The 25,452-nt window shown below is 39.7% G+C and overlaps 1 protein-coding gene and 1 long non-coding RNA gene across 3 annotated transcripts in view; one reads left to right on the top strand and one right to left on the bottom strand.

The window, feature by feature from the left end:
• Positions 1 to 14,640, bottom strand: part of SRPK2 (SRSF protein kinase 2) — a 129,483-nt gene extending 114,843 nt beyond the window's left edge. The window contains exons 1-2 of one of the 2 annotated variants that reach the window (XM_088165833.1): positions 14,553 to 14,640; positions 14,376 to 14,460 (exon numbers count right to left, since the gene is read on the bottom strand). In XM_088165833.1, coding sequence (XP_088021959.1) covers positions 14,376 to 14,460; positions 14,553 to 14,568 — 101 coding nt within the window. In that variant the 5' untranslated portion in view covers positions 14,569 to 14,640. The remainder of the gene's footprint in view (positions 1 to 14,375; positions 14,461 to 14,552) is intronic. The other variant, XM_088165830.1, reaches the window with a different exon arrangement.
• A 255-nt stretch (positions 14,641 to 14,895) lies between these two features.
• On the top strand, positions 14,896 to 25,342 carry LOC148223738 (uncharacterized). The gene is made up of 4 exons (XR_015804079.1): positions 14,896 to 16,188; positions 16,327 to 16,512; positions 23,575 to 23,743; positions 25,000 to 25,342. It is a non-coding gene; the product is annotated as an uncharacterized LOC148223738 (long non-coding RNA).
• Positions 25,343 to 25,452: the final 110 nt, after the last annotated feature.

Here is a 25,452-nt window from a genome sequence, read left to right as displayed (position 1 = left end):
AAAAGCCTAATACACAGCAGACAAACAGAACAAAGGCAAAATATAGATCACTTCAAGATAAATTAGTTCCTCTAGCCACTGCCTGATAAAATGATTATAAGTACTAACAATATAAAGACTAAGCATTAAAGCAATAGACAGCACAACCGCCTCACACAGCAAGGTTACTGACATGCCTATTACTGACAGAAAAAAGTACTGGAAACAAAGCCCAAAAAGTTAAAGCACTCAGGAAGAAAGCCTAACAAGAGTACAGCATACTACAGAGATGTTTCAAAAATTCATGTGGAGTGGTACCGGCAGGATGGAGCAGACAGACAGGAGCTCCAGTAAAACCCCACTAAAGCAGAAATGCCACTGTTACCACATGCCAGCAATTTCATTACATGTATTCCCAGGATAATAACCCAAACAGGAGCCTGAACAGTTCCTTGAGCAGGAACACCAGCAAAAGCATCTTCAATAAACATGCAGAAAAAACATATACATATCTAAATAAAAGGACCAGATATCTGTGATAAGACAATCCCTGTGACATGGGATATGGTTTCTGTATGTGCTCAGCTGTGCAAGCACTTCAGTCTTCTGTCTCACATACAAACCCAGCCTGTGTGCTGTACAGTGGCACCCACACCAAAGAAGATATAATCAGCACACCCATTAATAAATGTCTACTTGTAACAGACAATTAAATAATGATTTCATCGACAGCCATAAGTAAATTCATATTGATTTTAAATTAAGTAGTTTGAAATGTTTCATTTCACCAGTAAGGATTTGTTTCTCAAGTAACACTGATACAACCCAACTGATTCTAACTGGTAGGTTGAAATAAGTTTCATCAAGAAGTAGTGTGGTAATAGCTCACTTTTGCAAATGTCAAACAAATATTGTAGAAATACAAAAAAGGGAAAAACACATTTCCTCTCTATACAAGCAAATACACCCAGCTGTCCTCAGTCACCAATCACCCACACCAAGTGCTTTGGCAGAACATTTCCTCTCTACATCAAGAAAATCTTGCATACAGCAAGTTGTAATGTTTTCACTTTAATCAAACCTACTCCCCAGTGCCCCATTTTAGATGACAACTTGAGCTGCATATATTGGAAAATTTTTAATTGATATTGCCACCTAGCGGCTTGTTTCAAGAATATTAAATAATCATAAAAGCCAGCAGGAGAACATCAACATCTACAATAATTTTCCCAAGACTCATCAGATAAGGTTTTTCACTATTATAGAAAAATCTAATTCTGTTTTCCACCCAAAACAAAAGAAATCCCCAAGGACTACATATAGAACTAAAGCTAAGGTACTTACTCCTCAAAAGAAAATTATTTCTATTGCCAGAATAAAACAGCATCACAAAATCATTTGGTTTATGAATGCAATACTGAAAAACTCTCCAAGCACAATTTCAGAGAAGTACTACTATGAAAACCTATGTATGAAGCTTACTTTTTTCACTTTCTTGAATATAAAATAGAAAAGAGGAACATACTTTCCATCTCTCTGGTCTTCACTTTAAAGTAGGTCAGCTGTTGTATGTTTCATGTCAAGATAACCTGAATACCCTAAATACAGAAAATAAAATGCAGTACAAGTCCTAATATAAGAGAAAACAACTTTCAAAACAATTCTACCAACAAGTGCATCTTAGTTATAAGAGAAAAGAAAAACTAGACAAGACGTTCTTAGTATTTATGCAGCTTTTCCATTGCTATTTCATATAGTAATAAAAATCGTTTGGGTTGGAAAAGATCATCAGCGGGAACCATTAACTTAGTATTACCATGTTGACCACTAAACCATGTCACTAAGTGCCACATCCACATGCCTTTTGAACACTTCCACAGGTGGTGATCACTTCACTGGACAAATGAGAACTTCCCCACTACCCAGATTTTCCCACTAGCTACTACTGCAGTTCTCGGCAAGGAAATAATTTAAGATAATTATAAAGCAGCTTAAGACTATATAGACTTTCTGTAAAAACAAAGCAGATTTTATTGGAATCTTAAAGCTAATACTCTTACAATTTTTCAAATGTACATGAAGAACCCCTTCCTCTGACAAAGCTTCTGTCTGTACTTTCTGCAAATACGATGTGCTGATTTAAGTAGCATGTTTTGAATTCCTACATCATCTATCTTCCTGGAAAAAGGCCCAGAATGCCACTTCCCTCAGCCATCGCCAAATCAACAATAAATTTGTGCCTCCTGACTCCCTAACTGCCTCTTGCCAGTTTGCAATCACCTGAGCAGCAGCAAGTTCAGAACAGCAGTTTTATGTATTCAGCATATTTGCATCCAGGCTACCTGACCAGAGGACGGCGATCGCTGCTCACCACGGATCACACACAGCAAGGCCATGGGGACAATAAAAATGCTGCTGCCATTGTCTGTAATGGCCACAGGCTTTGTGTTAAGGTGAGCCTTGGGACTTTCCATGTTCTGTCTGAAGATCTGGCCTGCCTGGAGATTTGTTTTAGCATTGAACAGCAACAGCCCACTGATCAAAGGACTGTCACCTACTTTGTTTCAGCTATTGCTTCACCTTGTACAGCTGTGCAGTGTAGCACCCATTGTTATATACATATATATCTGGAACTAATACAGCAATAATAATTATTCTGTGTAAATAACTATTTAAGATGCTGGAATAAAATGCAGTATAAAGGGTTCAAGACATGGAACCACTGCAGAGGACTAGAATATGACAGGATGATACAGAGACTTGGGGCTAAAAACACCTCACCAGTGATCAGCTGATGGCTGCAGAACTGTAACCTGGGAGCTGGGCAAAAACACTCACAGAAGTAACAAAGAACAAGCATCAAACTGATATAAAATACACTACTATATAATAAATCTGGATGGCTTGACATAGATTGTAACATGGATTTACTAGGCAGCACAGAAATAACCTGTGGAATCACGTAAAAATTATTCAAATGGATTTCAGAATAAGGAATAAAAAGCTACCAACATCAAGCTCACAGACCTCTCAGCAGTGCCAGGAGGCTGATGCCTGGCAATATCCCTCCCTTCTCCCAAATGAAAGCATCCATCCCAGAAGGGTAGGCATAGCACTGGAGAAAGAGTAGGTACTACAGAGTTTAGGTATGCATCATTTTGTCTGTAAGCTACTAGTAACAAATACCGTTATCACTGTAACTCAACTATCAATAATTATTTGGTTTGACCTTTAAGACTTTCTAGCAACCTCTCTGAAACCTGGGTGCAACAAAGCAGTGAGGAGAGATTCTGAGATTTGGAAGGGCAGATTACAGATGGCTCCATTAGAAGCTATTTAACCTGCAGAGAAATACATGTCCAAGCTGCATTAATAGAACACCTCAGCAGATGGTGGGCACAGATCACACTGCAAACATGGGAGACAAGCAGTGAAGAAATTCAGGCTGAGAAAGCACAGAGCTGGAATAGTCATTAGATTTACCCCTTCCCAGTCTCCATAAAGAAAAGAATTCAGAATTATTTATCATCCTGTAAATAAGACAATGTGTTGCTCAGAGGGGAAATAGCAAGCCATTTTATTTATACATACAAGCACACAGACATTCTCTCTTCACCTCAGTAGGTCCCCATTTCCAATTTTCTCAGACTTCTTAGAGCATTTTGGGTGCCTGCTCAGATTCACTGGAGCACATGCACATTCCTTCCCCATCAGTGAAACCCTACATTGTACATCAGTCTTTCCATCTTCTGCTGAAGTAATAGGCCCCTTACTCTGGCTCTGCCGTGTCTTCTATTTCTTTTCTCCAACCATTTCCCCTTTAAATTCATGTATATCTGCAAAGATAAGGCAGTGCTACTATACATTCACTGACTCTTCATTCTGATATTCTAAGTATATTGTATTTACTGGCAGCAAATATGGCCTTTTCTGCTTTCCATTGCAGCTGATAAAAGCCAACATTAAATCTTATCCTGTGAAATGGGGTGAATATGCATTTAGTTCTTGATTTGGTTTTATTTCCATGTGATCTATAATAATTCAGTTTGAAGGAAATCCTATCATCTTAAAAACAAGGCAGCTTGCTCTGTATTATTTCACTTGTTTATAATTGTCATACATTGATGAGAACACCACAAGAAGCAAACCCAAGAAGAAAGGTGGTAATACTAGGCAAAGAAGTGAGAGGGGACCTATTTTTTCACTTTGCTGTTTTCAGCCTCTCCTGGAACACTAAGAGATTACACACTTCATCCTTGCTATGATGAAGATGAAAGGGACTTTATCTACTGAGTTCAAATTATATTTAAAGACTCCCAAATTAAGTTTCTTATGTAAAGGCAGTATTTTATGTACGTGCACATACATAACTATTACTTATTACGTATACCAGTACAAACCAACCATGAAATATGAACAATAACATTTTCTCAAAAATAAAATAGTGGCAGAATTGGCACAAACTGTGGAGAAAAAAAAATCAATACAGGACACAAGCACGGAAAAGCAATAAAATCTTTTCCTTAGCTCTGCAGCATTATTTTAAAGCAGCGCCTTTATTAACAATGTAAATTTCACAACATCAACATGGAAATATCACTACAGAACAAAATCTGAGCAACAGTTTGAAAAGCAGACTCTGAGAATTTAAGATTCTTCTTGCTGGATATTGCTTCTGTGCAGCAATCATTGCTAAGTCAAACCTGCCAACATCTGGCATACCAAAGCTCAGAGTTTAACACAGTAATTTAAACTATACACAGTTTCAATTCAACTTAATACCTCGGGCTGTGCACTGTAATTAGGAAGAAGCTGGCACATATTCAGGTCCATTGCCCTTGCATATTAACACCACTATGTCTTAAAAACATTCTGAATAAACCAACAGGACAAGCATGTTCTCTGCACTTTGCAATCAGGTCCTGATGCTAAGAAAAAACTCACAGAGATCCTATGAGGTCTGGTTTGCTTTTTTGAGTTTTTGCTAACTCTTGAATTCTTTTCATTATTTTTGCCATAATTAAACACGTACTGTATAGATTTAATAGAAACACTGTCAACATATATATAATGCTACTTTCTGATTTAAAATCTCAGACAAATTCTTCTACTTAAATGCATGTCTTCTATAAAAATTCCCACTTATTGAAGAAATCAGATAAAGTGATTTTTAGCAATCTATGCATCACACAAACTGAAAATATAATTATTTGCTGACACTTAACTTTCTGTGATAAAATCATCATAAAAGGACCTTCTTTTACAGTTTCATAGTTTTTTTTTTAAAGTGGCTTTACTACTTGACATACTTATCTAAAATGTTGATTGTTTTAAAGTGGGAAAGGAGCATAACAAGGCAAACGTGTCAAATTGATTCAGATTGCAGCACAATTAGAAGAGTGAATTATTCATTTTAAATGTATAGCCCCCAAATTATCATGTTCCTTTTTCATCATTTGCAAAGGCAGAATATCAGGCAAATCCATTAGGAAAGGCCTATAATTTTCACTATAAAATGAATTCTGCTCACCAGACATTGATACACACAGTGATCCCACACACTGATGTATAGGAAAAACTATAATGAAAACAGTAAAACTTTAAAATTAAATCTGTGGGTTTGCTTCAATATATGTATTCAGCTGCAGTTTATTTTAATGCTCCTTTTAGTTGCAGCTATTAAAAATTCTGTTTTCACTGGCATGGTAAAGCAGAAGATTGAGACAAGGATTAAAACAAGCAGCACCTGCAGAGAAGGTACAAGTGGACGAGAAGGGAGCCTGATCTACTTAAACTTTATCTCGAGTTTTCATAATGTTACAATTAGGACAAGATATGGCATCCTGTGAGACACAAGCTACTGAGAGTCACTTTGGAAACATAAAATTAGATCAAAATTATCATTTTAAAAGAGAAACATCTTTATTCCCAAGACAAATATTCTCATTCCACAAAACGGATTTTCTGGCTTCAGCAATAAATGTTAGAGAATACAAGTACACTACTTTTCAATTATAAGAACAGGATAAATAATTTTATTTCCTGCACCATGTTTCTTAAATAATATGTAAAAAAATTGTGAAACTTTTTTTGCAACATTTTTAGATGAACTAATCAATTCTCAATAACACTTGTTCTAGACAAATAAAGAAAAACAGGTATTGTCTATTGGAATAAATAGTTTCAACCTTGTTTTTAAATGCTGGATTTACTAAACAACTTGGATTAGCAGTGAAAATGCAACATTTGAAAGTAACTGATCCATACTAAACACCAAAGCAGTTATAAAAGAGGTATCTGGTGATCTAAAATACAGTGGCAGCCTCAGCATAGTTCTTTATAGCACTATCTCACATTTAAGTCCACTTGAGATTCACATACTGTGTTTTCACATCCAGCTTCTCCAAGAGCCTTGACTGGCTTGTGTGCCCAAATTATGTCTGCCCACAACAGCATTGCTGAGTTCATCACAAAGCTCCCAATTCCCAGCACTGTTCATTCCTGATTAGAGTGTCTCTATGAAAGCAACCACCAAAATCGCTGTGTGCCATCTTCTCAACACAGCTGACTGTCACCAAATGGCACAGAGAAAAAGGCACTCACACTCACTGACTCCAAGGACCAAGCAGGAAAAAGAAGCAGTTTATTTACATTTCTTGTCTATTTGTAGAATTCCAACAGTGACCATGGATTGGCCAGTGAGGATAATACCTCCTGACCCCATAGGTCCCATCAACAATCCATCAATTCTCTCTTCCTCCATAGAGGAGTGCAAAACATTCATTGTTTACAAGAACAGTGTGAGAAACTGTAAAAATTATCTGTCAACACTCAGAAGGCTGAACACAAGGGCAACAGTTGACACAATCCAACTTACAAGTTACTATATAGAAAACATTTCTGGGAAACAAAAAATAAACATTAAAAGCTCTAACTAACATTAAAAAGAGGCAGAGTGGAATTTGATTAGATGTCTAGGGACCAGCATCATGGACTTGGACACCAACATGTGCTGAGACAGCATGTTACTACTATATAAAACAGGTCACCCTGAGCAATAGAGTAAAGTTAAGAAAAAGTAAAATGCTTTTTCAGATACTATCATCCGTGAAGATGATTTTTATTCTTTTGAGCCAGAACTCATAATAGTATCATGGAAGCTCCTGGTTGTGTTCAGGTTTCCCTGACACTTCATAACATTCACCTGGGAATAGATTCCAGCAAAAGGGATCTGTCATACTATGCCTTCTGACACCAGGAAAGGGAACCTGAAAGAAAGCTTAAGTCTCTGATCTCCTCAGGGCTCCTTCTTTCATAAAAATGCTGAATTGTAACCGCTGCACTAAAAAGAAAAATCATTTAATGACCCATACAGCCTCATTCTAACCAAATCACCATGGGTTTGTTTTGTAACTCAGTTACCTGGCAGCAGTCAAGCAGCATGCTGATACCTGTGTATTAGTGAAACTTGATAGCAACCCTTCCCTTTTAATCACTCACCTTCCCACTCCATCAGTCTGTTGCTCCTGATTATTTAGCAGCAGGGTTGTAAAGTTACTGGCTGTGCCTTACACACCAAAGCCTAGCATGGCCTATAATCTTATGATTGACACTTACACATGGCAGGTTGAAATAAGAAGCTTGAAATTCCTCTTACTTCACAGGTGATTGAACTACTGAGCTATTACATAAGCATGAGAACTGAAACCTTAAAGCTATTTGTTCACAGCAACTGAGGAAATAATCTGAACTCTTAGATTCACAACTTGAAAGCAATCCCAGGCTCATTTTGGCATCAAACTCAGACCTGCAGATGGCATCAAAGCCTACAGGAAAGTAGCATTTCAAGCATGCCCATTCCTTCAGTATTTTTTCCTCCCTGGAAAGCCTCCTCACCTGATTATCATAACCTTCCTGTTCTTGGGCATGAAAGCTCTTCTCAAACACGCTGCTACTAATTCACTGTACACTTGGATTTAGGAGCTAACTCCAGTTTCACAGCTCCTTCCTGAGCCAGGTCCAGAAGTGCCACACATTAGACCACCCTGTTTGGATCCAGCCTCACAGATCCTGTCAGGCTTGAAAATACCATCAGGTCCTGCAAGTGATCCACAGAAGTGGCCTTGAAAATCTAAGGGCTGTCCCACTAATTTAGGTCAAACACATACCTAGGCCAGTTATTATACCACTGGGTGCCAGAAACATGTGCTTAGAGATGAGTATACAAGTGGATCAATCTGTATTAGGACAAATTTACTTGACAAGTCTTCAGCAAACAGGGGCTTGGAAAATCACTGCCCTGACATTAACATTTTTAAAAACTACTGATGGTTCTGGTTACCAGCCTTATCTCTCTTACACCCACCTGTAACTTGGGACTCTACAACATATTGCAAAGCCACACTCTGTCTCTTGTACTGTACAAAAAGAAGTTGGGTTGGAGGTTTTTTTTTCAGTGAAGTCATTCTTTGAATACCATTGTTTTGTAATGAACAAAGGCAAGTTATTTCTTCCACCCTTTCTATACCTCTAATGATTTTTTTGGCATATCAAAATGCTCCTTAACCACCTTTACATATCTGAAGTGTACTAGTCATAAATTAAGCTGCCCAATATCCTCAATCACCTTTACTACCTCCTTCTTTGAGCAGTTTTTAGTTCTACATAATATTTTTTGAAACAGTACAATGTGAACTATGTCATGACCGTAAATGTAAATCACAATTTATAGAGAAGCACAACTTATTTTAAAGCATTAGCTTTCAAACCTTAAAATAGTCATTAAAAAAAGGCTGGCTTTATTTATTACATATTTAGTCAAGTACTTTACTTAACTAAAGTCTCAGCTGCACTTAACTGGCATTCTTTTAATTACTTTTTACCTGGATTTTAATGATTTTTTACAAACATCTACATCCCAATCTGTGATGAAAAAATAACATCACATACAGGTGAGCAGCAACAAGCATAACAAGCGTAACAAGTAGGAGACAAACACAGTCATTACTCTGAGAAATTACTGAGGTGAAACATGAAACTAGAAAAAGCAGAGCAATGCAAAGGGAAGAAACATGTCCCAAGAGAGCTTTCTTTGGAAACATGAATACAAAAACCAATACAGTTTTAAGTCAGCTTGAAAAGCAGTAAACAACTGATTTTTAATAGGAATTTAAGACACACATACTGTAGTTAGACTGCTCTGACCTTTATCACTGCAACGAGAACAGTAGAGATATAAATTTTTTTCCTCAGGGATAGGAAAATATAATTGACCTCTAATGATGGAATACTCCCTTCCATTTTAGAAAGTTGCAAACTAAGCATTGATAATAGCTCAAGGCAACCTAAGCCCTTGATTCTTTTAATCTCCTACATTCAAATTATCGACTTTTAATTGACTAACTTCCGTTGAGGAAAAACAATGAGGCACCACCACTGTCAAGAAGCATTATTTCACCAGGGTCTGTTCAGTAGTTTGTCTTTAACCAAGAAGCTCAAGATAAGATTCCTTTAGCATTAACTCAAAGTGACTTCCTTAGTAGAACATTTCTTCATTAAGGAGGATATTGATATACAAGTCAAAAGCCTGCCAACTGCTTTGCTGGACAAAACCAGATTATGTGTTATTTAGACATATATACTATTTTAAATCATAGGATTTCCCAATGTATAACTTAAAATAAAAACAGTACACATGAAATGCAGAAAAAGTTAGTACCTTTACAGAAGTTCACTTTGAAATTTAGGCCATCTTTTTCAGTCAAAATGCTGGTTCAGAATAACTTCTGTTAAATACAAAAAGTTCTTCTATGGTTATCTTAGGCTCAGATGCAGATTGCTGAAATTCTGTTCTGTAATATGTGCTTTATTATATAAGGCTTATTTTTCCAGCCACATCTCCACATACCTTCTGCACATTATCAGAGATCCATCCAAACACAATACTTTCCAAAAGCAGAGTTCATCCTGAAAGGTGTGTTACTGGGGTAGACAGTGGACACAAGAAGACTGCTGTCAAAGCTCTGCACTTCAAATAGGACCATCCCTCTTACACTTACCATATGGTGTAACTGTTAACAGATTAAAAGTGAAAAATGATATAACAAGGATAAGCGTTGTAGAGAAGGGAAAAAAAAAAAAGTCTTGCTAGGAAAATCAGGAAGCAAGGGTTATCACTTCAAATATATGAAGGATGAGACAAACAGTACTTTAAAGACACAAATACTGAGAGCCATAATGACAGGTAGAGAGATAATTTTTTGTTTCTTCAAATATTAATATTTTTAATTTTCTTTTTAAACAACCTAGTAAAACAGTGCCCATTCCCAAAGTCCCCATAGGCAATTAGAACAGAATTAGTTATTGATTATTAAAATATGGGCTAGATTGCAAAGATAAGAGTCTGGTAGAATCACAACAAAAGCAATTACTTCTAAAAGGGAAGGGGATCAATTATGAATACAACTGCTATATAGCCACCTTTTTATTTTTATCAGTCCTATCCCTTTCTTCAGTAGAGAACTGAGGTCACCTTATTCATCAGATATTGGCGTAACTTTGGGTTCTATCCTTCTGAATCTTTCCTAATCCTCCTCTTTCAAAAGCTTTTAAGAATTTAACATTAGCTTCTCTGTCATTCTTCAGTAAATCATCCCAAGAAGAAAAAAAACAGCCAGCAACTTCACAAACATTAATTACACTTGAGGGGCAGATACAAGACCACTGCAGACTGTGTGAGTTTATGGTGACTTTAATATAGAAAGGCCAAGAGCTATATCTGTAGCCTCTGGTCAGAATATATCCAGCCAGTACTTACAGGAACAGGAACTACCTAATAGATGTTGCTTCTAAGAAAACTTACTGAAAAAGGCTGAAAAACACTGTGGTAGAGAAACACTAACAAACAAAAGCAGTGCACGACTTTTACACATTTAAGAGTTCATAAGGATGTAAAATATCCTAAATCTTGATAGCTATAAAATAATTGTGGATGCAAGAAGTTAGACATGTGGAAATGCACAGTGCAGAAATCTGGCACTTCCCTTGTTAGCCAACACAGATGTACTGCATCACTGCACGTAGTATCACATGGTCCGTATCACCTGTTCTAAAGTACTGCTTTAAAACAAAACCAAAATCAATCTTGGTATCTGGATTTATACATTTGTATCAAAATATGCAGCACACATAATCCCCTCTCCTCTCCCCATACACATACCATCAAATGGAGTTTATTTACTTACAAAATGCACTATTTTAACTTTGGTTAAAGATGTACAGTTGACATGCTAAAGAGGACAACTTTAACCAGGTATTCACTTGGTTTTTGTTATATTCACTTAGAAATAAAGTCAAGCAAAAAAATACATCCAAGGTCGAAGCTTACCCCAGTTGAAGCCAGTACTAGTCTGAACATAGATCCTACCATACCATTAAATGCAAAAGGTAAATGTACCTGAGGCCATCTGTTAGCACTAAGTGAAGGACAGTAAACAGGCTTGTCTGCCTGTAAGCAATTCTATCTCTGAACAGACTCAGGTATCTGTCAAAATCACTATTTCATAGACCTTTCTCAATGCAGACCTCCACTTTAAGGAGAAATAAATCACAGAAGACCCAAATTAACAATTTTGATTAATCTTTTGTACAGCTGAAAAAATATGTAAGTAGTTTGCACACACAGCATGCAAATTCATCTATTACAACCAAAATCAAGTGCTAACTTATCTTAATACAGTGAGATACTCTGTTTCAGTAACCTGGATGTTTGATTTCAAAGTAAAGTCATACCAAGTAAATTTTATTATTACATGCAACTATAGATAAAGTCTTGATTCAAGACAAAGTGCTTCCTCTTCAAAATATGAGATATTTATTTTCTTTTTTTTTCCCCACTCTATTTCAAAAAACCCAGATTCACCTCCACCAGTCCTCCTCATTGACTTAGGGGGTCAATACTGAGCAGCTATAGGACCAATCTTACAGTCTTCTTTGGCAAATAAGGTCATTACAGACAAAAAGCTATTCAGAGTACTGCAATTTTTTCTTCTTGTGTCATCACCTTAATACTCTTCAAACAAAAGCCTGTAAGTAAGCTACAATACGATATAACTCTCCTAGCCAATTTTACAAGAGGAGTCCTGCAGTTCCCTTTGAAGCACATTGTTAACAGCAACAATGGAAGTAATTCCATAAAGCTTTGACCTGGCAGAGAAAAGTTTTCCAAAGAACCACAGTTCAGAAAAAAAAAAAAAAATTAAAAAAAAAATAAAAACCAGCTTTTTTCCTGTAGTGAACAAGTTCACTACGGGGAACTTACAGTGTAGATTCTCCACCCCTCAAATTAACATTTTCATTTGCAGATACTGTGCATTTGATGTGCATCACAGATACCATACGCCTCTAAAACACTCGTGTATGCTGTAGCAGTTGAATTTAAAGTAAGGATAGGAACAGGACAAAAGAGATACTGAAAATGTCTGATACTGGTTTTATTTTGGGAGCCTCAACTATTTGCAAGGAGACTTAAAAACTTGAAAGGAGTTTTGCTTTCATATACGAGTTTTTGTTTGCATGAAACAGAATAGGTTGTCTCCAGAGCATAAAAGTGGTTTGAAGAGAAAACATACGTAGCAGAAGGGAAAAGATGGCTCTTGTCAACTACAGCAAAATTACTTGTTTCATAAGGCAACTGATCAGATTGGAGCATTACATCTGGAAATGCCAACTCAGTCAGGCAAATGGCCAGCTCCTGACTGTGCAGCCCGACTTAACAGTAGCCAGCTTCTTCAGCAAACACAAACACTACCAGTTCTGTACTTAGTAAGTCTCTGTGAAAGCAAACTTTTAACAAAGTAATTCAGCAAAGCATCCCACTTAGCTGCACGAAGAAGTGTATTAAGTGCTCTATTACCTAAGAATAGAAGTTTATTAACAACCTTGTGGTTAAGACTTAACTGAAAGCTTCAAAAATAACTCTGAACTTCGAGCTACAGTGAAATTTAACCTATTTCCGTTTTCAAACTGAAAAAAACCAAATCCACGTAACACTACAAACACCAAGAATTTTGGAAACAAGGGAATCAATTACTGCATATCTTGCACATAACATTTGTTTCCATTGCAGTAACTCCAAATTCAAACGACTGAAAGCATAATACAGCTTTTACACAATGCTGGAGGAAACAGCACTAGTGGAACAGGATGTGAACAAAAGTTAGCTGCCGAAGTCTGATCACCACTACACCAGCACCTCATCTATGCTATTTTTACTCATCCTAAAGGGGGAAAAAAAGCACCCATTCACTGAAACTAGAAAAAAAAAGCAAACCAAATACTTCATGGTCAGAGATACATTATTATTTCTTCCAATAGAAATCACAAAGCAAAAGACCTTGCACCTTGAGTCATTTGCCATAGCACATAGCAACATCTCTCCAGGAGGAGAGGGGAATGAGTGACATCAGGACGTATTTCCCTGTCAGAACAAAGCAGGTAGACTGGATCCCCAAGTAATGAAAACAAAGACAAGAGCCTATTGGCAACTTAATGAGTCACCAATAAAGTCCCACTGAACAAAACACAGTGAAAGTTAGTGACAGAACTATGTAATCCTTCAAGGACAAAAAATGAAATAGTCCAAAGCCTCATTGTCCTAGGAAAGAGTAAAGTGTGAACACTATAGAGATGAAAGAATGTTCCTATGTGGTTCAATGAACAAATATCATGAGAGAAGATCAACTGGACAGTGACAAGAACATGAAAGACTAGTAGAAAACAAGAAGAGGAAAACAGAGAACAACTTCTGTTCTTATCTGTAGGACTAACAGAAACTTAAAACAAACCAAAGATGCTGGTATTAGCATCGTTGGGGATTAGACACATCCGGGAAAGGAAAATAGCCTGATGGTACCGAGGTGGATGAGAAAAGGACTGCCTGTAGATGGGACAATGATGCAGAAAGAAACCTCGGCACAGAAAGCACTGGGAAAGGAGACCACAAAGATGAGAGAACTGGAGGGAGAACCGAGAGGAACACGTGGGCCGGGCAGATCCCCGACAAAACGGGGGTTCTCAGGGCCGGCGGCCGCAGTGCCAGGCGCGGGTTCCCACGGGGCACCGGGAGGCCTTGCCCGAAGGATGCTCAGCCCGGCGCCCGGGCTGGGGACGGTCCCCGAGCGGCCGTGGCGACATCCCCCGTGGGAGGGCCCGGCCCGGGCGGGTGCTGTGCCGTGCCGGGGGAGCCGCCGTGTGTCCCGCGGGCGGCGGAGCGGGCAGCCGGGACGGCCCGCAGGAGGGTTACGGGGCACGGGGAGCGACGCGCGAGGAACGCACGGACAACGGAGGGGTCGCGGGGGGAGGCTCCGTCCCGGCAGGTCGGGGGTCCCCGTACTCACTTTTTGTGGGGCGCCGGGTGCTTGTCCCTTCTGGCGGCCGCCGCGGACTGCTTGGGCCGCCGCCTGCGGGCCTGCAGGACCAGCACTGCCGGGAGAAGAGAACAGCCGGGTGCCGGCGTGAGCGGCGGCCGCGCAGCCCTCCCTGCTCCCTCCCGCCCGGCCGGCACAGCGCGGTACCTTTGCGCGAGTTCATCGCCCCGCGCCGTGCGCTGCTCGGCGGGCGCGCCGCTCCCCGGCTCGCCCGGCTCCGCTCCCGGCTTCGCTCCCGCTCCCGGCCCCGCCGCCAGCCGCGACCGCGCACCGGGCACCGTCCGGCAGCATCGGCACCGCCGCCCCGCGCCCGCCCCGCGCCGCCGCCGCCGCTGCGCAGGCGCGGGCGAGCCGGCGGGGCCGCGGCCGGAAAGGCGCGGGCGGGGCGGGGCGCGGCGCGGCAGGTGGCGGCGGGCGGGCGCACCTGAGGCGGGAGCGGCCCCGCGGCGGCCGCCGCCCAGGTGAGGCTTTGCCGGGCTGCCGAGCCAAATGGGAATTAATTTTGCCAAGCTTTCGGTCGCGGTCGGAGTAGCGGAGTGATCCGCCCTGTTGCTGTGCCACGTTGGGAGCTGTGGCAAGGGGCAGAGCTGAGAGGCGTCAGGCTCTCTCCACGGCAGCAGCTGGAGCGAGATCAGCTTTAGCTTGTCCCGAAACCTGTGTGGGGTGAGATGCCAGAACCAATTAACCTCGTGGCCAAATCCAGGGAAATTAGATTTCCTTAATTCTGATTCTCACTAAATTGTTGGATTAACATGACGGAAAACTCTTGGCAGTTGGTTTTTTCCTGCCGACAGCATCTTGTTACCCATGGTACCAGACACTGCTCAGATTTGCCATAGTAATGACCCGCTGAACACTGCCCCTTCTTACTTGAGCTATGCACAGCATGGCTCAGCGCTTGACAGTGTTATGACTGAAATTTTGTGCCCATGTACACCTTAATGCCTCGGGCCAACTATGATCAGGGTCATATCCAAAGCTCCAGTCTAAGTGTGAGGGTTGTCTGGCTTATCTTCACATGGCATTTTAATTCCAAGGCATAGTAACTAAAAGATAACAGGGGATGGACATTAAATTTTGAGGCAGAACTGCTCTCGAAGTGGCGACACAAAGAATCCATAAGGATGAAGATCCTAAAAGCAGCTGCAGTCAAGGCATTATGAGAGTGAAGGGAACTAGCAGTAATTGCTGGTCTTAAGTAATTGGATCATTGAGATTTCATCTAGATAGAAAATTGAATCCCTAGGCCTGGTTAGTTCAGCTTAGGAGGGGTAGAGCCACAGAAGGATAAAGCTGGACAACCCAAAAAGGAGGCACTACAATGCTTTTGTGTCTGACTAGAGCCTGTTGAACGGAAAACAACAGGACCATGAAGTTTCTAAACTGCAGCTCTCATAAGGCACCCCAGCTGCATTTCTAAATTAAAACATTCTCTGTGTCCAATCCTCCATCATAAAAGTACACAGGAAATAAACATTTCCAGTATAAACTGCTACCAGCAATGTGCAACGCTGGTAGGTTACATTTCTCCCTTACTGTAGTTAGTTTTCAGTTCAGTGTGATAGGTTAGGTAACAGAAGGTTTTATTGAAATTTTGAAGGCTTTCTTCCAAGAAAGTTTTGGTGCATGAAAATTAATAATAGCTGAATGTTAATAAAGAAGATTATGTATTTATATGTTGTTTCCAGGCTAATTTTAACTTCCCTGGTTAAACTGTGGGCCTGCATGAATACTTGGACCTCTGTAGAGAATGAGAGACAAGCAGCTGATGATGGAGAAAACAGTAAGACTTGCTTTTTTTTCTTTGTCAGGGCAGTGCTGCAGTAAAGTTACCTTGTAGATATGGCTCTAGAGCAAACACCATACCAGGGTTCTGATCATCTTTTCAGCAACTTGTGTTTCATTCTATTTACTTCAACAGGAGCTTTATATGTAGAATTGATTGGACAACTGAGTCTTACAGGCAGCTTTGCTTACATCAACAGGATTATAAATCCACCCTATCTGGAGTCAGGAAGGAATTTCCCTCACGAGCATAATGTCAGCAACATAATCAGGGCAAGGGAACAATCTGCCAGCACACAGAGAAAGGAATTGTTAGGACGAGGTAAGTGTATACTACACACACAGTTTCAGTCAGTTCTAGTGGAAACATATTTTGGGACTGTATTTTATTGGGGTTTTGTTGTTTTCTTCCTCCCCTACCCTGCCAAGCATCACTCAGAGGATGATAATGCAGAAATGCAAAAAAAATCACTGAGACTCTATGTATGTATAGAGGATTACCATGTGCAATTAACTTACTGGAGAGTAAATTAAGGTCAATAGAGGCTAAACATATTTCAGAAAATGAAAAAAACAAAAACCAACAAATCCCCACCCTATTTCTCAGACTCAAGAGACTAACACCCTGAGAACGCAAACAGTAAATGAAATTTTTAAAAATTTAAATAATAATTTTATTTATGTGCTTGTTAAGAGAGAGTCTACCCTGTTTCTTTGAATCCACTCATTTCAGGGAAATCTTCCATCTTTATTTAAATATACATCTTTTTCAAAAGGAAATGATGAGCCAAGAGAGAAGGCAGAGTAAATAGCAAAAGGCAGCATTTGCAAAAATCAGTGTACAGCGTAAAGGTGGACTGAGCCAGAATGTGTCTGCCTGTCTCTCTCTGAACACTTTATGGGAACAGTTGTGTTTTGTTGCAAGGATTACCATAGAGGTCATTCATGCAGGGGAAAGGTGCTGTGAGGTTCAGGTGATGTGACCTATGCAGAAGGGAGGGACAACAGCAGATTTAGTTGATCTTAGGTGCAAACATCAGGAGAGAAGCAGAATTAGGTATCAAATTATAGAATGGTATTTTTGCCTGTCTATAATATAGTTTGAACCTGATAGCCACAGATATTTAGTTTGTTTCCTTTTGACCTAGCTTTGAAACATTCCCTTACATATGAAGACTAACTTTTCCTTTTGTACCGAATAAGAAGTTGCCTAGCAGCAGTCCTGTAAACATGATACTGTCATCCATCTGAGAATAACTGAAAATTCTTCCTTCAGCAGAGGGATGTTAGAAAATTTTGCCCTGATTTCTGTACCACTTCCTTTTAGCACTGCTTTTCCCACTCTGTAATAGCATGGGCTCATATCCTTATTTCTGCACGTCACAGAAATCAGGATATGAGCCAACTCTACACTGCTCTTGCACAGAGTGGAACAAACATGAAATAATACATAAGGCAGAGGAAGAAAAAAAAAACAACAAAACGATAAGTGGTGGGAAAAGGAAAAAGAAAAATGTAGTGAAAGGAAATTCCCAATTACAGGCAAGCTCTCATTAATATGCAAGTCCAGCCTTCTCATCCTCTCGCCTTTCATTGCTGTCTCTTGTTCCTTCAGTTCCCACCCCCATTCTGAATTTAAGTATGACACACCCAAGTAGGCATACAAACAATGAGTCTGTCCTCCTTTTGCTCACTTGAAGAATTTTCTGTCTACCAATGTGGGTTTTTTCCTCCTATAGTATGTAAACAAAGCAAAGAGGACAATTCTCAGCTTGGTTTTGAGCAACACAGACAGCAAACTTACAGATAGGAAGGATTAAGCAACAGTAGCTAAGTAGCCGAGTTTCTTGTAAGGTCAACACTATTGGCTCATCAGTGCCTAAGTACAACCAGTTAATATTATTAGGAGCATTGCACAAGTCAAACAACAAAAGTAGGCTGTTATCTCCATACTGTAATGAGAAAAAAATAGCAGGAAGCATGAGTTGCGATTTCCAAAAAAACCAGGAGGTCATAAATTCCTCAGTTTAGATTCCTGGCTCATTCACTGATTCATTGTGCCCTTCCTAAAGCAAATTACATGACTCACCTGAGTAATTTTCTTCATCTATAAAATGGTACAGTACATGCCAGCTACACAGAGTTTACATTGGTAGAGAACTCTTGTTTATCAAGTTAATTTGGATTACTAATAAAAGAAGAAAGACATGAAGGACAAAGCAGACCGGTTTAACACCAATTTGACATGAAATTAAAGACTAACCTGTGCCCAGAAATAGCTGCACCAACCCAGATATATATTGAATGTTGTCTAAAATAGGACATGAACTGGCATGACTTAACTCAGATCTGAAATAGAACTAAAACAGACTCTGGCAATATTTTTATAAAAATATTTCTTCTAGTGTTGAAGCACTCAGGTTTTCAGAATGACTCATTCTAGCTTCCCCCATTACTTCCAGCAGTCTCCCAAAACACTCCTTCGATTAAACTTCCTCCAGTTTCCTGGGTCCTTGTCTTAAATTTCTTCATTAGACTCCACTCCTGGTTCTCATCTCTTTACCCAGCTTGCCTTTCTCATCCTCGACCTGCATCATCTCTTTTTTCAAATATATTGTCTTTTTTTTATTATTCTGTTTGAATTGGATGGTTTCTTCCTTCATGCTGATTAGAGGTCAGCAGGGGAAGAAAGGATCACTGAAAGATCAGCAACTGCTCTCAGTTTCCTATTCAACCTCTACACAAGCAATTATAGCAAAAGTTTCTCAGCAGTGATGCAGTGGTGTTTTGGATTCAGTCCTACTATTTCTTTCTGATTGGCAGCTATGCAGTATGGTCATGCATGTGAGAGATTCATCTGCCAAGTAAGCATGGAATATTTTCAGACTTAATTATTAAACACTCACATATCTCCAAGATGCACAAAATGCTGTTTTACAAAGTCTCATAATTTGCCCACATTTAAGGAGATTTTCCTAAGGATTTCAATGGCACATCTTTGATATTAAGGCCTCTTTCTATGAAATCTCAGCCTCCTACTCAAAGGTAGGGATTGCCAACCAGTGAGATGAGAATCCGTTAGAAATCAGATGCGGGGCTTTCCCTGTTTGCCTTTCTCTCGACTTGGACTACACAAACAATAGACACAATGAAAACAATAAGGGACAAACCATAAGCTTAAGCATAATGTAAGAGGAAGCAATGGACTCATTTTCTCTGGAAGAATAAAGCTTCTTTCTTCCCTGTAACCTCCTCTGTAGTTTTACTTGATACAAGATGTTTTCACAGCCTTCAGAAAAATCAGACACCAGCTGACTAGTAGGATGATGCCATGTTATGTCAGTAGTACCCCAAACGTCCTTTCTTCACACATCCTGCAGTGTGACATCGCTACAACGCCCTCGCCAACACCCTTCTGGGAAATTAACAGCCATTACCCCACTGCTGCTCAGTGAGGACCAGTGCTTCTTTACAAACTTTCAGATTACAATGCATCCTGAAATAAACTTCTGTGAGGGGAATGGCCAAACAAGTTTCTGTGGGTACAGTTCCAGAGCTTCATCTTGACAGCACATTCGCCCTGTTTCATAGGAAACAACATTTGGTAAAGGATGGCTCATATATGCTGGCAATGTGCTTTAGCAGCTACAGTTATCAGTATACTATTGTTTGCCATTAATGCAAAGAACATTGCCTCTTTTGCTTAATTAGTTTTGACTGAATACTGAATCCAAGGAACTACTGGGCTAGAGGGGCATTTCCAAGAAGTGGCTGAGGATTCTTTTCATATTATCAAAACAGTATCTTTTAAAAGTATTATTTATTTCATTACTCAGCATGGGATATTTCATTCCATATGATTAAAGTTTTACAAAGTTAACAGTAACTGGATCTTACGAAGTGAAATGTCAGCCAATTTCATAGGCATTACCAGCCTGGTTCATAACTAGTATGGACTAGCCCTTCAGTTTCATTCTGTCTGGATAGGTCTATAACATATCTATATCATGAAAAACATCTACAGGAGTTTTTTCAAAAGCAGAAAATCTTACAGCTAATTGTTAAAATAAAAGCAGAAGTAGCTTAACTTGTTAGCCATCCTTGTTAGCCTTCACAAAGAACACTCATGAATGAACCTTGTTATTTTCAAAGAACTGAAGAAAGACTGATTATCCACCTCTAGGCATGGGAAATTCCCTGTGCTCCTACTATAAGATATGTAACATCAAATCACAGTGAAAATATTATAAAGTCATCTATGTTCATTCACAGCACAGAGAATTAATCTACTGCAATGTGGCCTTGTGCATTGTTTCTTAGAAATTAATTCCGTGGGCTTGATTTTTTGGGTTTGATTTAATCATGTTTTACGCCCACCTTGCCATTCATTGTAGTAACACAAATGACTGTGGTAGGAAATATTCACATGCTTTTGCCTTCAGAGCTGCAAACTATTATAATAAACATTAAGAATGTAAATATTGTCACCAAAGAGTATGTCTTTGTTGCACTGTTTACCTGTTTACTCAAGCCAGGCCTTTAAAATCACTATACTGTTAGAATATATTCACACAATAAGTCTGTCTATTTATAGTAACTTCTAAGCCATGAAGATTTTTATCCATTTTCCAGAACACTCAGTGCCTTACTGGCTGGGCTGCCCTGGTACAGATAAACCACAAAACTAACGGATTATGGCTATTTCAGTTCCCAGTGAGGAACAAATCCAGAGCAGGACAATTATTTCTTCTTTGTTCAGATACCTGACTTTAACTTGTTTTGAGAACAAGGGATTTTATTTTCTTCAAACACTAGTTGCAATAGGTATATAAGTCCGTTTCCCAAAACGTCCTCCTCTGTCCTAACTTACGCATTTTTCTTAAAGTAAGCACAGAATTGCAGAAAACTGCAGAAAAAGCAGAATGGCAAGAACCAATTATAAAATGGTGACAGAATGTGTATCTGGTTAGCTGATGGTAGGATACATCCAAATCAACATGTTTACCAGTATGCTTGGCACTATTTGCATTCAGTGGAACAATGCACTGGACCATTTATATGGGAACAGAAGCAAGAAATGTTACTGCAAACTCAATTCACTCACAGCATGCCTCTAATCATGGAAAACCGAGGAGAACAGAGTGCCTTTTCTGTCTCTTCCTTTGAACTGTAGTTGAAATCCATGTGGAAATATGATGATGTTGATGGTTCCTTGTACACACCAATTTATCTAAGACTGTTCTGGTTATAACAACAATGGTTGGATTTGATGATCTTAAAGGTCTTTTCCAACCTAAACAATTCTAGGAGGCTGTGATCTTTTTCTGCCCTGACCAAAATTTTGAATAAGGCTCCTTGTCCTTTCTTTTCCCCAAAATAATACTAGTTCAAGATTAAGAATTCTGATACAAACTAAAGTACTGTTTGAATTGTACTGGGAATTCATCTGCAAATAAAAAAGTATGCAGAAATCTTATTTGCAGTGAAATCAATCTCAGTTGCAATGGAAGTCTGCATACTCCTATCCTTTTCTCTAGCGTTAGCCTGGTCCTCATTTAAAGGACTTATATATGTCCAAATAGTCTTTCATTTCAGGAGTTGATGATTGGCTATTACTCTTTAAAATTTGGAATTGCCTAGCCATCTGAAGAACCTGATTATGGGAAATACATGTCCCCCTTATATCACATACAACCTGGTAAAAATGTGGGTACTACAGCTTACTGGACATAGGGGAAAGAAACTGTTCTTGATTTTGTAATATATATTCTAACTTTCCAGCTCTTCTCTAAACTATTGGCAACTACTTCTCATCTATCTTTTCAGAACTCAAGTTGCACCTTGGGCCCATGTCCAAGGTTTATCTGCAGCAAGTTATCCTTGAATCTTTGTTAGTTTTGTTGTGGTTTTTTTAATTGATTAGGTTTAATTTTTTAATTGATAAGGGTCCTTTTTACCAAATGTGTATCTGATTTGGCCCACAGAGGGAAGAAAGAAAAAAAGTGTCACCCTGTAACACTTCGTATCATGCTGAGCCTTAAATTAATATTTTATGTGCTTACTGTGCTTTCATTTCATCTCTTTTTTCTGTTCAGAAACAGTCGTATCCCATGCTGCCAGTGCACAGGGCCTATAGTATTTCATATTAATGCATTCTTGCACAGAGACTCTGATGGTTAGGGAGGCCCTTGCTGAGGGACAGGAGCTGTCAGATAAAAGGGATGTTTACTAGTTAAGGTTTCAAACAGCAGTGCCATGAGAATATATTAATCAGCTGGAGATCCCAGACTGGAAGAGGAAACAACTTTTCCCAGTATCTGGTAGCAGACCCTTTTAGTCTGGCAGGCAATTAGCCAACCACCTAAATGGACAGAGAGAGAGTAAGCCATAGAACAGATACAGGAAGTTCTCTCCAACAATTTCACTGACCACTATGATTTTCCTCATATTTCAATCATTTGTAAGACTCATCAAGCAAGAACAGGGAAAATACACAGTTGAACATTAAAAGGATCCTGAATTATAATGCTAAGGCTCGCTAAAAATAAATCTGATTCTTATCTTTTTGGCTGGAAGGCATTCTTTGAACTAAAAGAGACAAGAGAACAGACACAGCAAATACAAAATTATTTCTTCATTTAACACAAATGGGATTTAGCATGAGCACTCCCTGGAACAGTGCTTTAATGCTAGTACTTGTGTGGCACTTAAAAAATTCAGGTGTAGATAAAAAGGTAGGCACTTGGTTCTCACTAAGCATTTAATCCTAGCTTTCAGTAAGTTTAATAGTTACCAGTTAAACCATGCCTAGAGAAAATTGTTAATTCCATAGGTAAATTTTCACCAATTGGAATTTATATTGGATTCTATGTGGGCATACCCAACAGAATAAACGTCTCAAGGGGAAAAAGGAGACAGAAGTTACAACTCCTGTCCTTAACCAAAGGAACAGTCATACTTACCCATCTTCTACCCCCCATACTAATTAATATCTGCACAGGTTATACTGTGGTGATGCTGTAATTCTATCCATTTGACACAGTGGCTGTTAACACTTCTGTTCCTGAGTCTGTCCTTTGGTAATGGCATGGTCTCTGTCTATTTGGTTGTTTTTGAGACCTGCTCCACATCACAGTTACCATTTCACCACCTCTGCTGCAGGAATTTCTTACACTACAGCTCTTTTTGCCCCCATTTAAAATCTGATACAAGCTGTTCTGCCTCAAAAGCTGTCCCATGTGAATAGACACACAGATTTACTTTATTTTCTTATTCTGATTTTGAATGACTCTCTGCTTGATTCTTCTATTATCAGACTTACAAAAAATGTTTATCTGTAAGAGTTTGCCACCCTGAATCATCTTTTTTCTTGTGCTCACCCTAGAGGACCAGTAGAAGGTTGTGCAAGTCTCCAGCTAGCTCACAGCATGCCCAGACACAGCTGTCCCAGAAGTCTCTTTTTGCATTGCTTAAATGAAATAGCTGTACAGAAATGGAGAAAGTCATGTGAAAACAGAGACTTAAACTGCTGTATGGTCCCTCTTGGAAAATGGGTAAGCAGACAAAAATGAAAGTTGTCTTGAAGTGTGCAAAGCCACAGAATAGTATCACAGTGCATGTGCTGCAACTGATGTTCACACTGCTAAATAGGTGGGATGGATACCAAATGACTTTAATTTATCCACTTAGCTAGGCAGATAAGACTAGACTCAGGGGACTTCAAGAATATTTCCTAATACGACTTTTTCAGGAAGAGATTGCAAAGTATAAAAGTATAAGCCATGCTTCCTCTCCTGCCCTATTTTTGGACATCAGTGGCCTTGTGTAACTTAATTTTTCCTCTCTCTGGGAAGAAATGCTTCAGAGTTTCATCACAATAATTTTAGGTTTTTGTTGTCAGGGACAAACATGCCTTCCTGAATTTTTTTAAATGCCAACTGCAGACAAAGATCCAGGTGGAACTTGCATAAGCAGGTCTATGTTAGCTCTAAATGAGCTACTTCTGGGTATTATAGCAGCAAGCTGTTATTGGGGACCTGTGGTTACTCTGTGCTAAATTAGTGAATTAATGAACTAGTAACCTAGAAAATTAGCAGGCTACACTGCTGGATAAATGCAAGTCAACTAGTTAAAATTAGCTTAAATTTATTAGGACAATCTATAGTTACTCAAGATCTACAGAGCTGAGAACTGTTTCTGTGATCTTGGACCTTAAATTACACTCTGTCATGTAGCAATACATTACAATCTCATTGGCCAGTAGACCACTGAGTTGATCTGAAATTCAGGACCTGGAATCCCCAGCTATTTCTCAGCCTTACACTGAAATGAAATCTAGCCAAGCTTGACCTTCTCCACCACCTGGTTTCATGGGTGGAATAAGAATTGGGCATGAGGCCAGAAAGCAGCAATGCTGTGCTCTGGTATGGTCTCTGATCTGGAGGAACTAAGGAACTAGGGTTTGGTTATACTGAGCAGAAAAACAGTTTGCATTTTAGACTGGATTTGAGAAAGTTTAGACTGTTTCAGATTAATAATGTGTTGAATACTGTGTGTATATGTTGGGGGTTGAATGCTTCGCTTTTCTTTCTGTGGAATTTCTCCCATTGTTATGCTAAGTAATTGTGGCTACACCTTAAAACGACAGATAATGTTCTCTCGTAGGGGGGTGGCTGGAGGGGGAGGGGGGGGGAACCGGAAAAGGAAAGGTGGGATTGGGGGTCTGGAGCGGGGGGACTAGCTCTCGCTTGGCTGGTGGAGTGGGAAGACAACCTGGGCTCTGCTCTGGCATCTTCCCCTGTCATCCCAGCGCTGAGATCCACGCTCCCTGCCTTTGGACATCGCTCCGCGGCTCTCCCAGCTCACCCTACTACCTCCGGACACTCTGCTGAGCACCACGACCGACACCGTGAGGGGGGAGTAACTTTCCCCATCCTCTCTCTCCCCTGGGCCGCGGCCGCCATCACCCAGCCCTCTTCAACTGCGCGGGACCTGCCCTGCCCCCACAGCACCGGTAACAGCACAGGGAGACGGCCTGCGGCCAGAAGGGACTGGAGTGGAGCTAGACTGTTTCTGTTGCCAATTTTTATAGCTGTTGTTGTTTTTTTCTGCTTTTGTTAAATACCAGTAAAGAACTGTTATTCTCATCCCCATATCTCCTGCCTGAAGGTGTCTGAATTGGACCTAAAATAATTAAAAGGGAGGGGGATTGCACTCTGCATCGCAGAAAAGGGGCTCCTGCCTTTCCTTAGACCATACCTGT

This window comes from Sturnus vulgaris, chromosome 5 (genome assembly GCF_052056855.1).
Source record: "Sturnus vulgaris isolate bStuVul1 chromosome 5, bStuVul1.hap1, whole genome shotgun sequence".
Lineage (NCBI taxonomy): Eukaryota > Metazoa > Chordata > Aves > Passeriformes > Sturnidae > Sturnus > Sturnus vulgaris.
The sequence above is the reverse complement of the archived record's forward strand: the minus strand, read 5'-3'. Positions and strand labels throughout refer to the sequence as shown.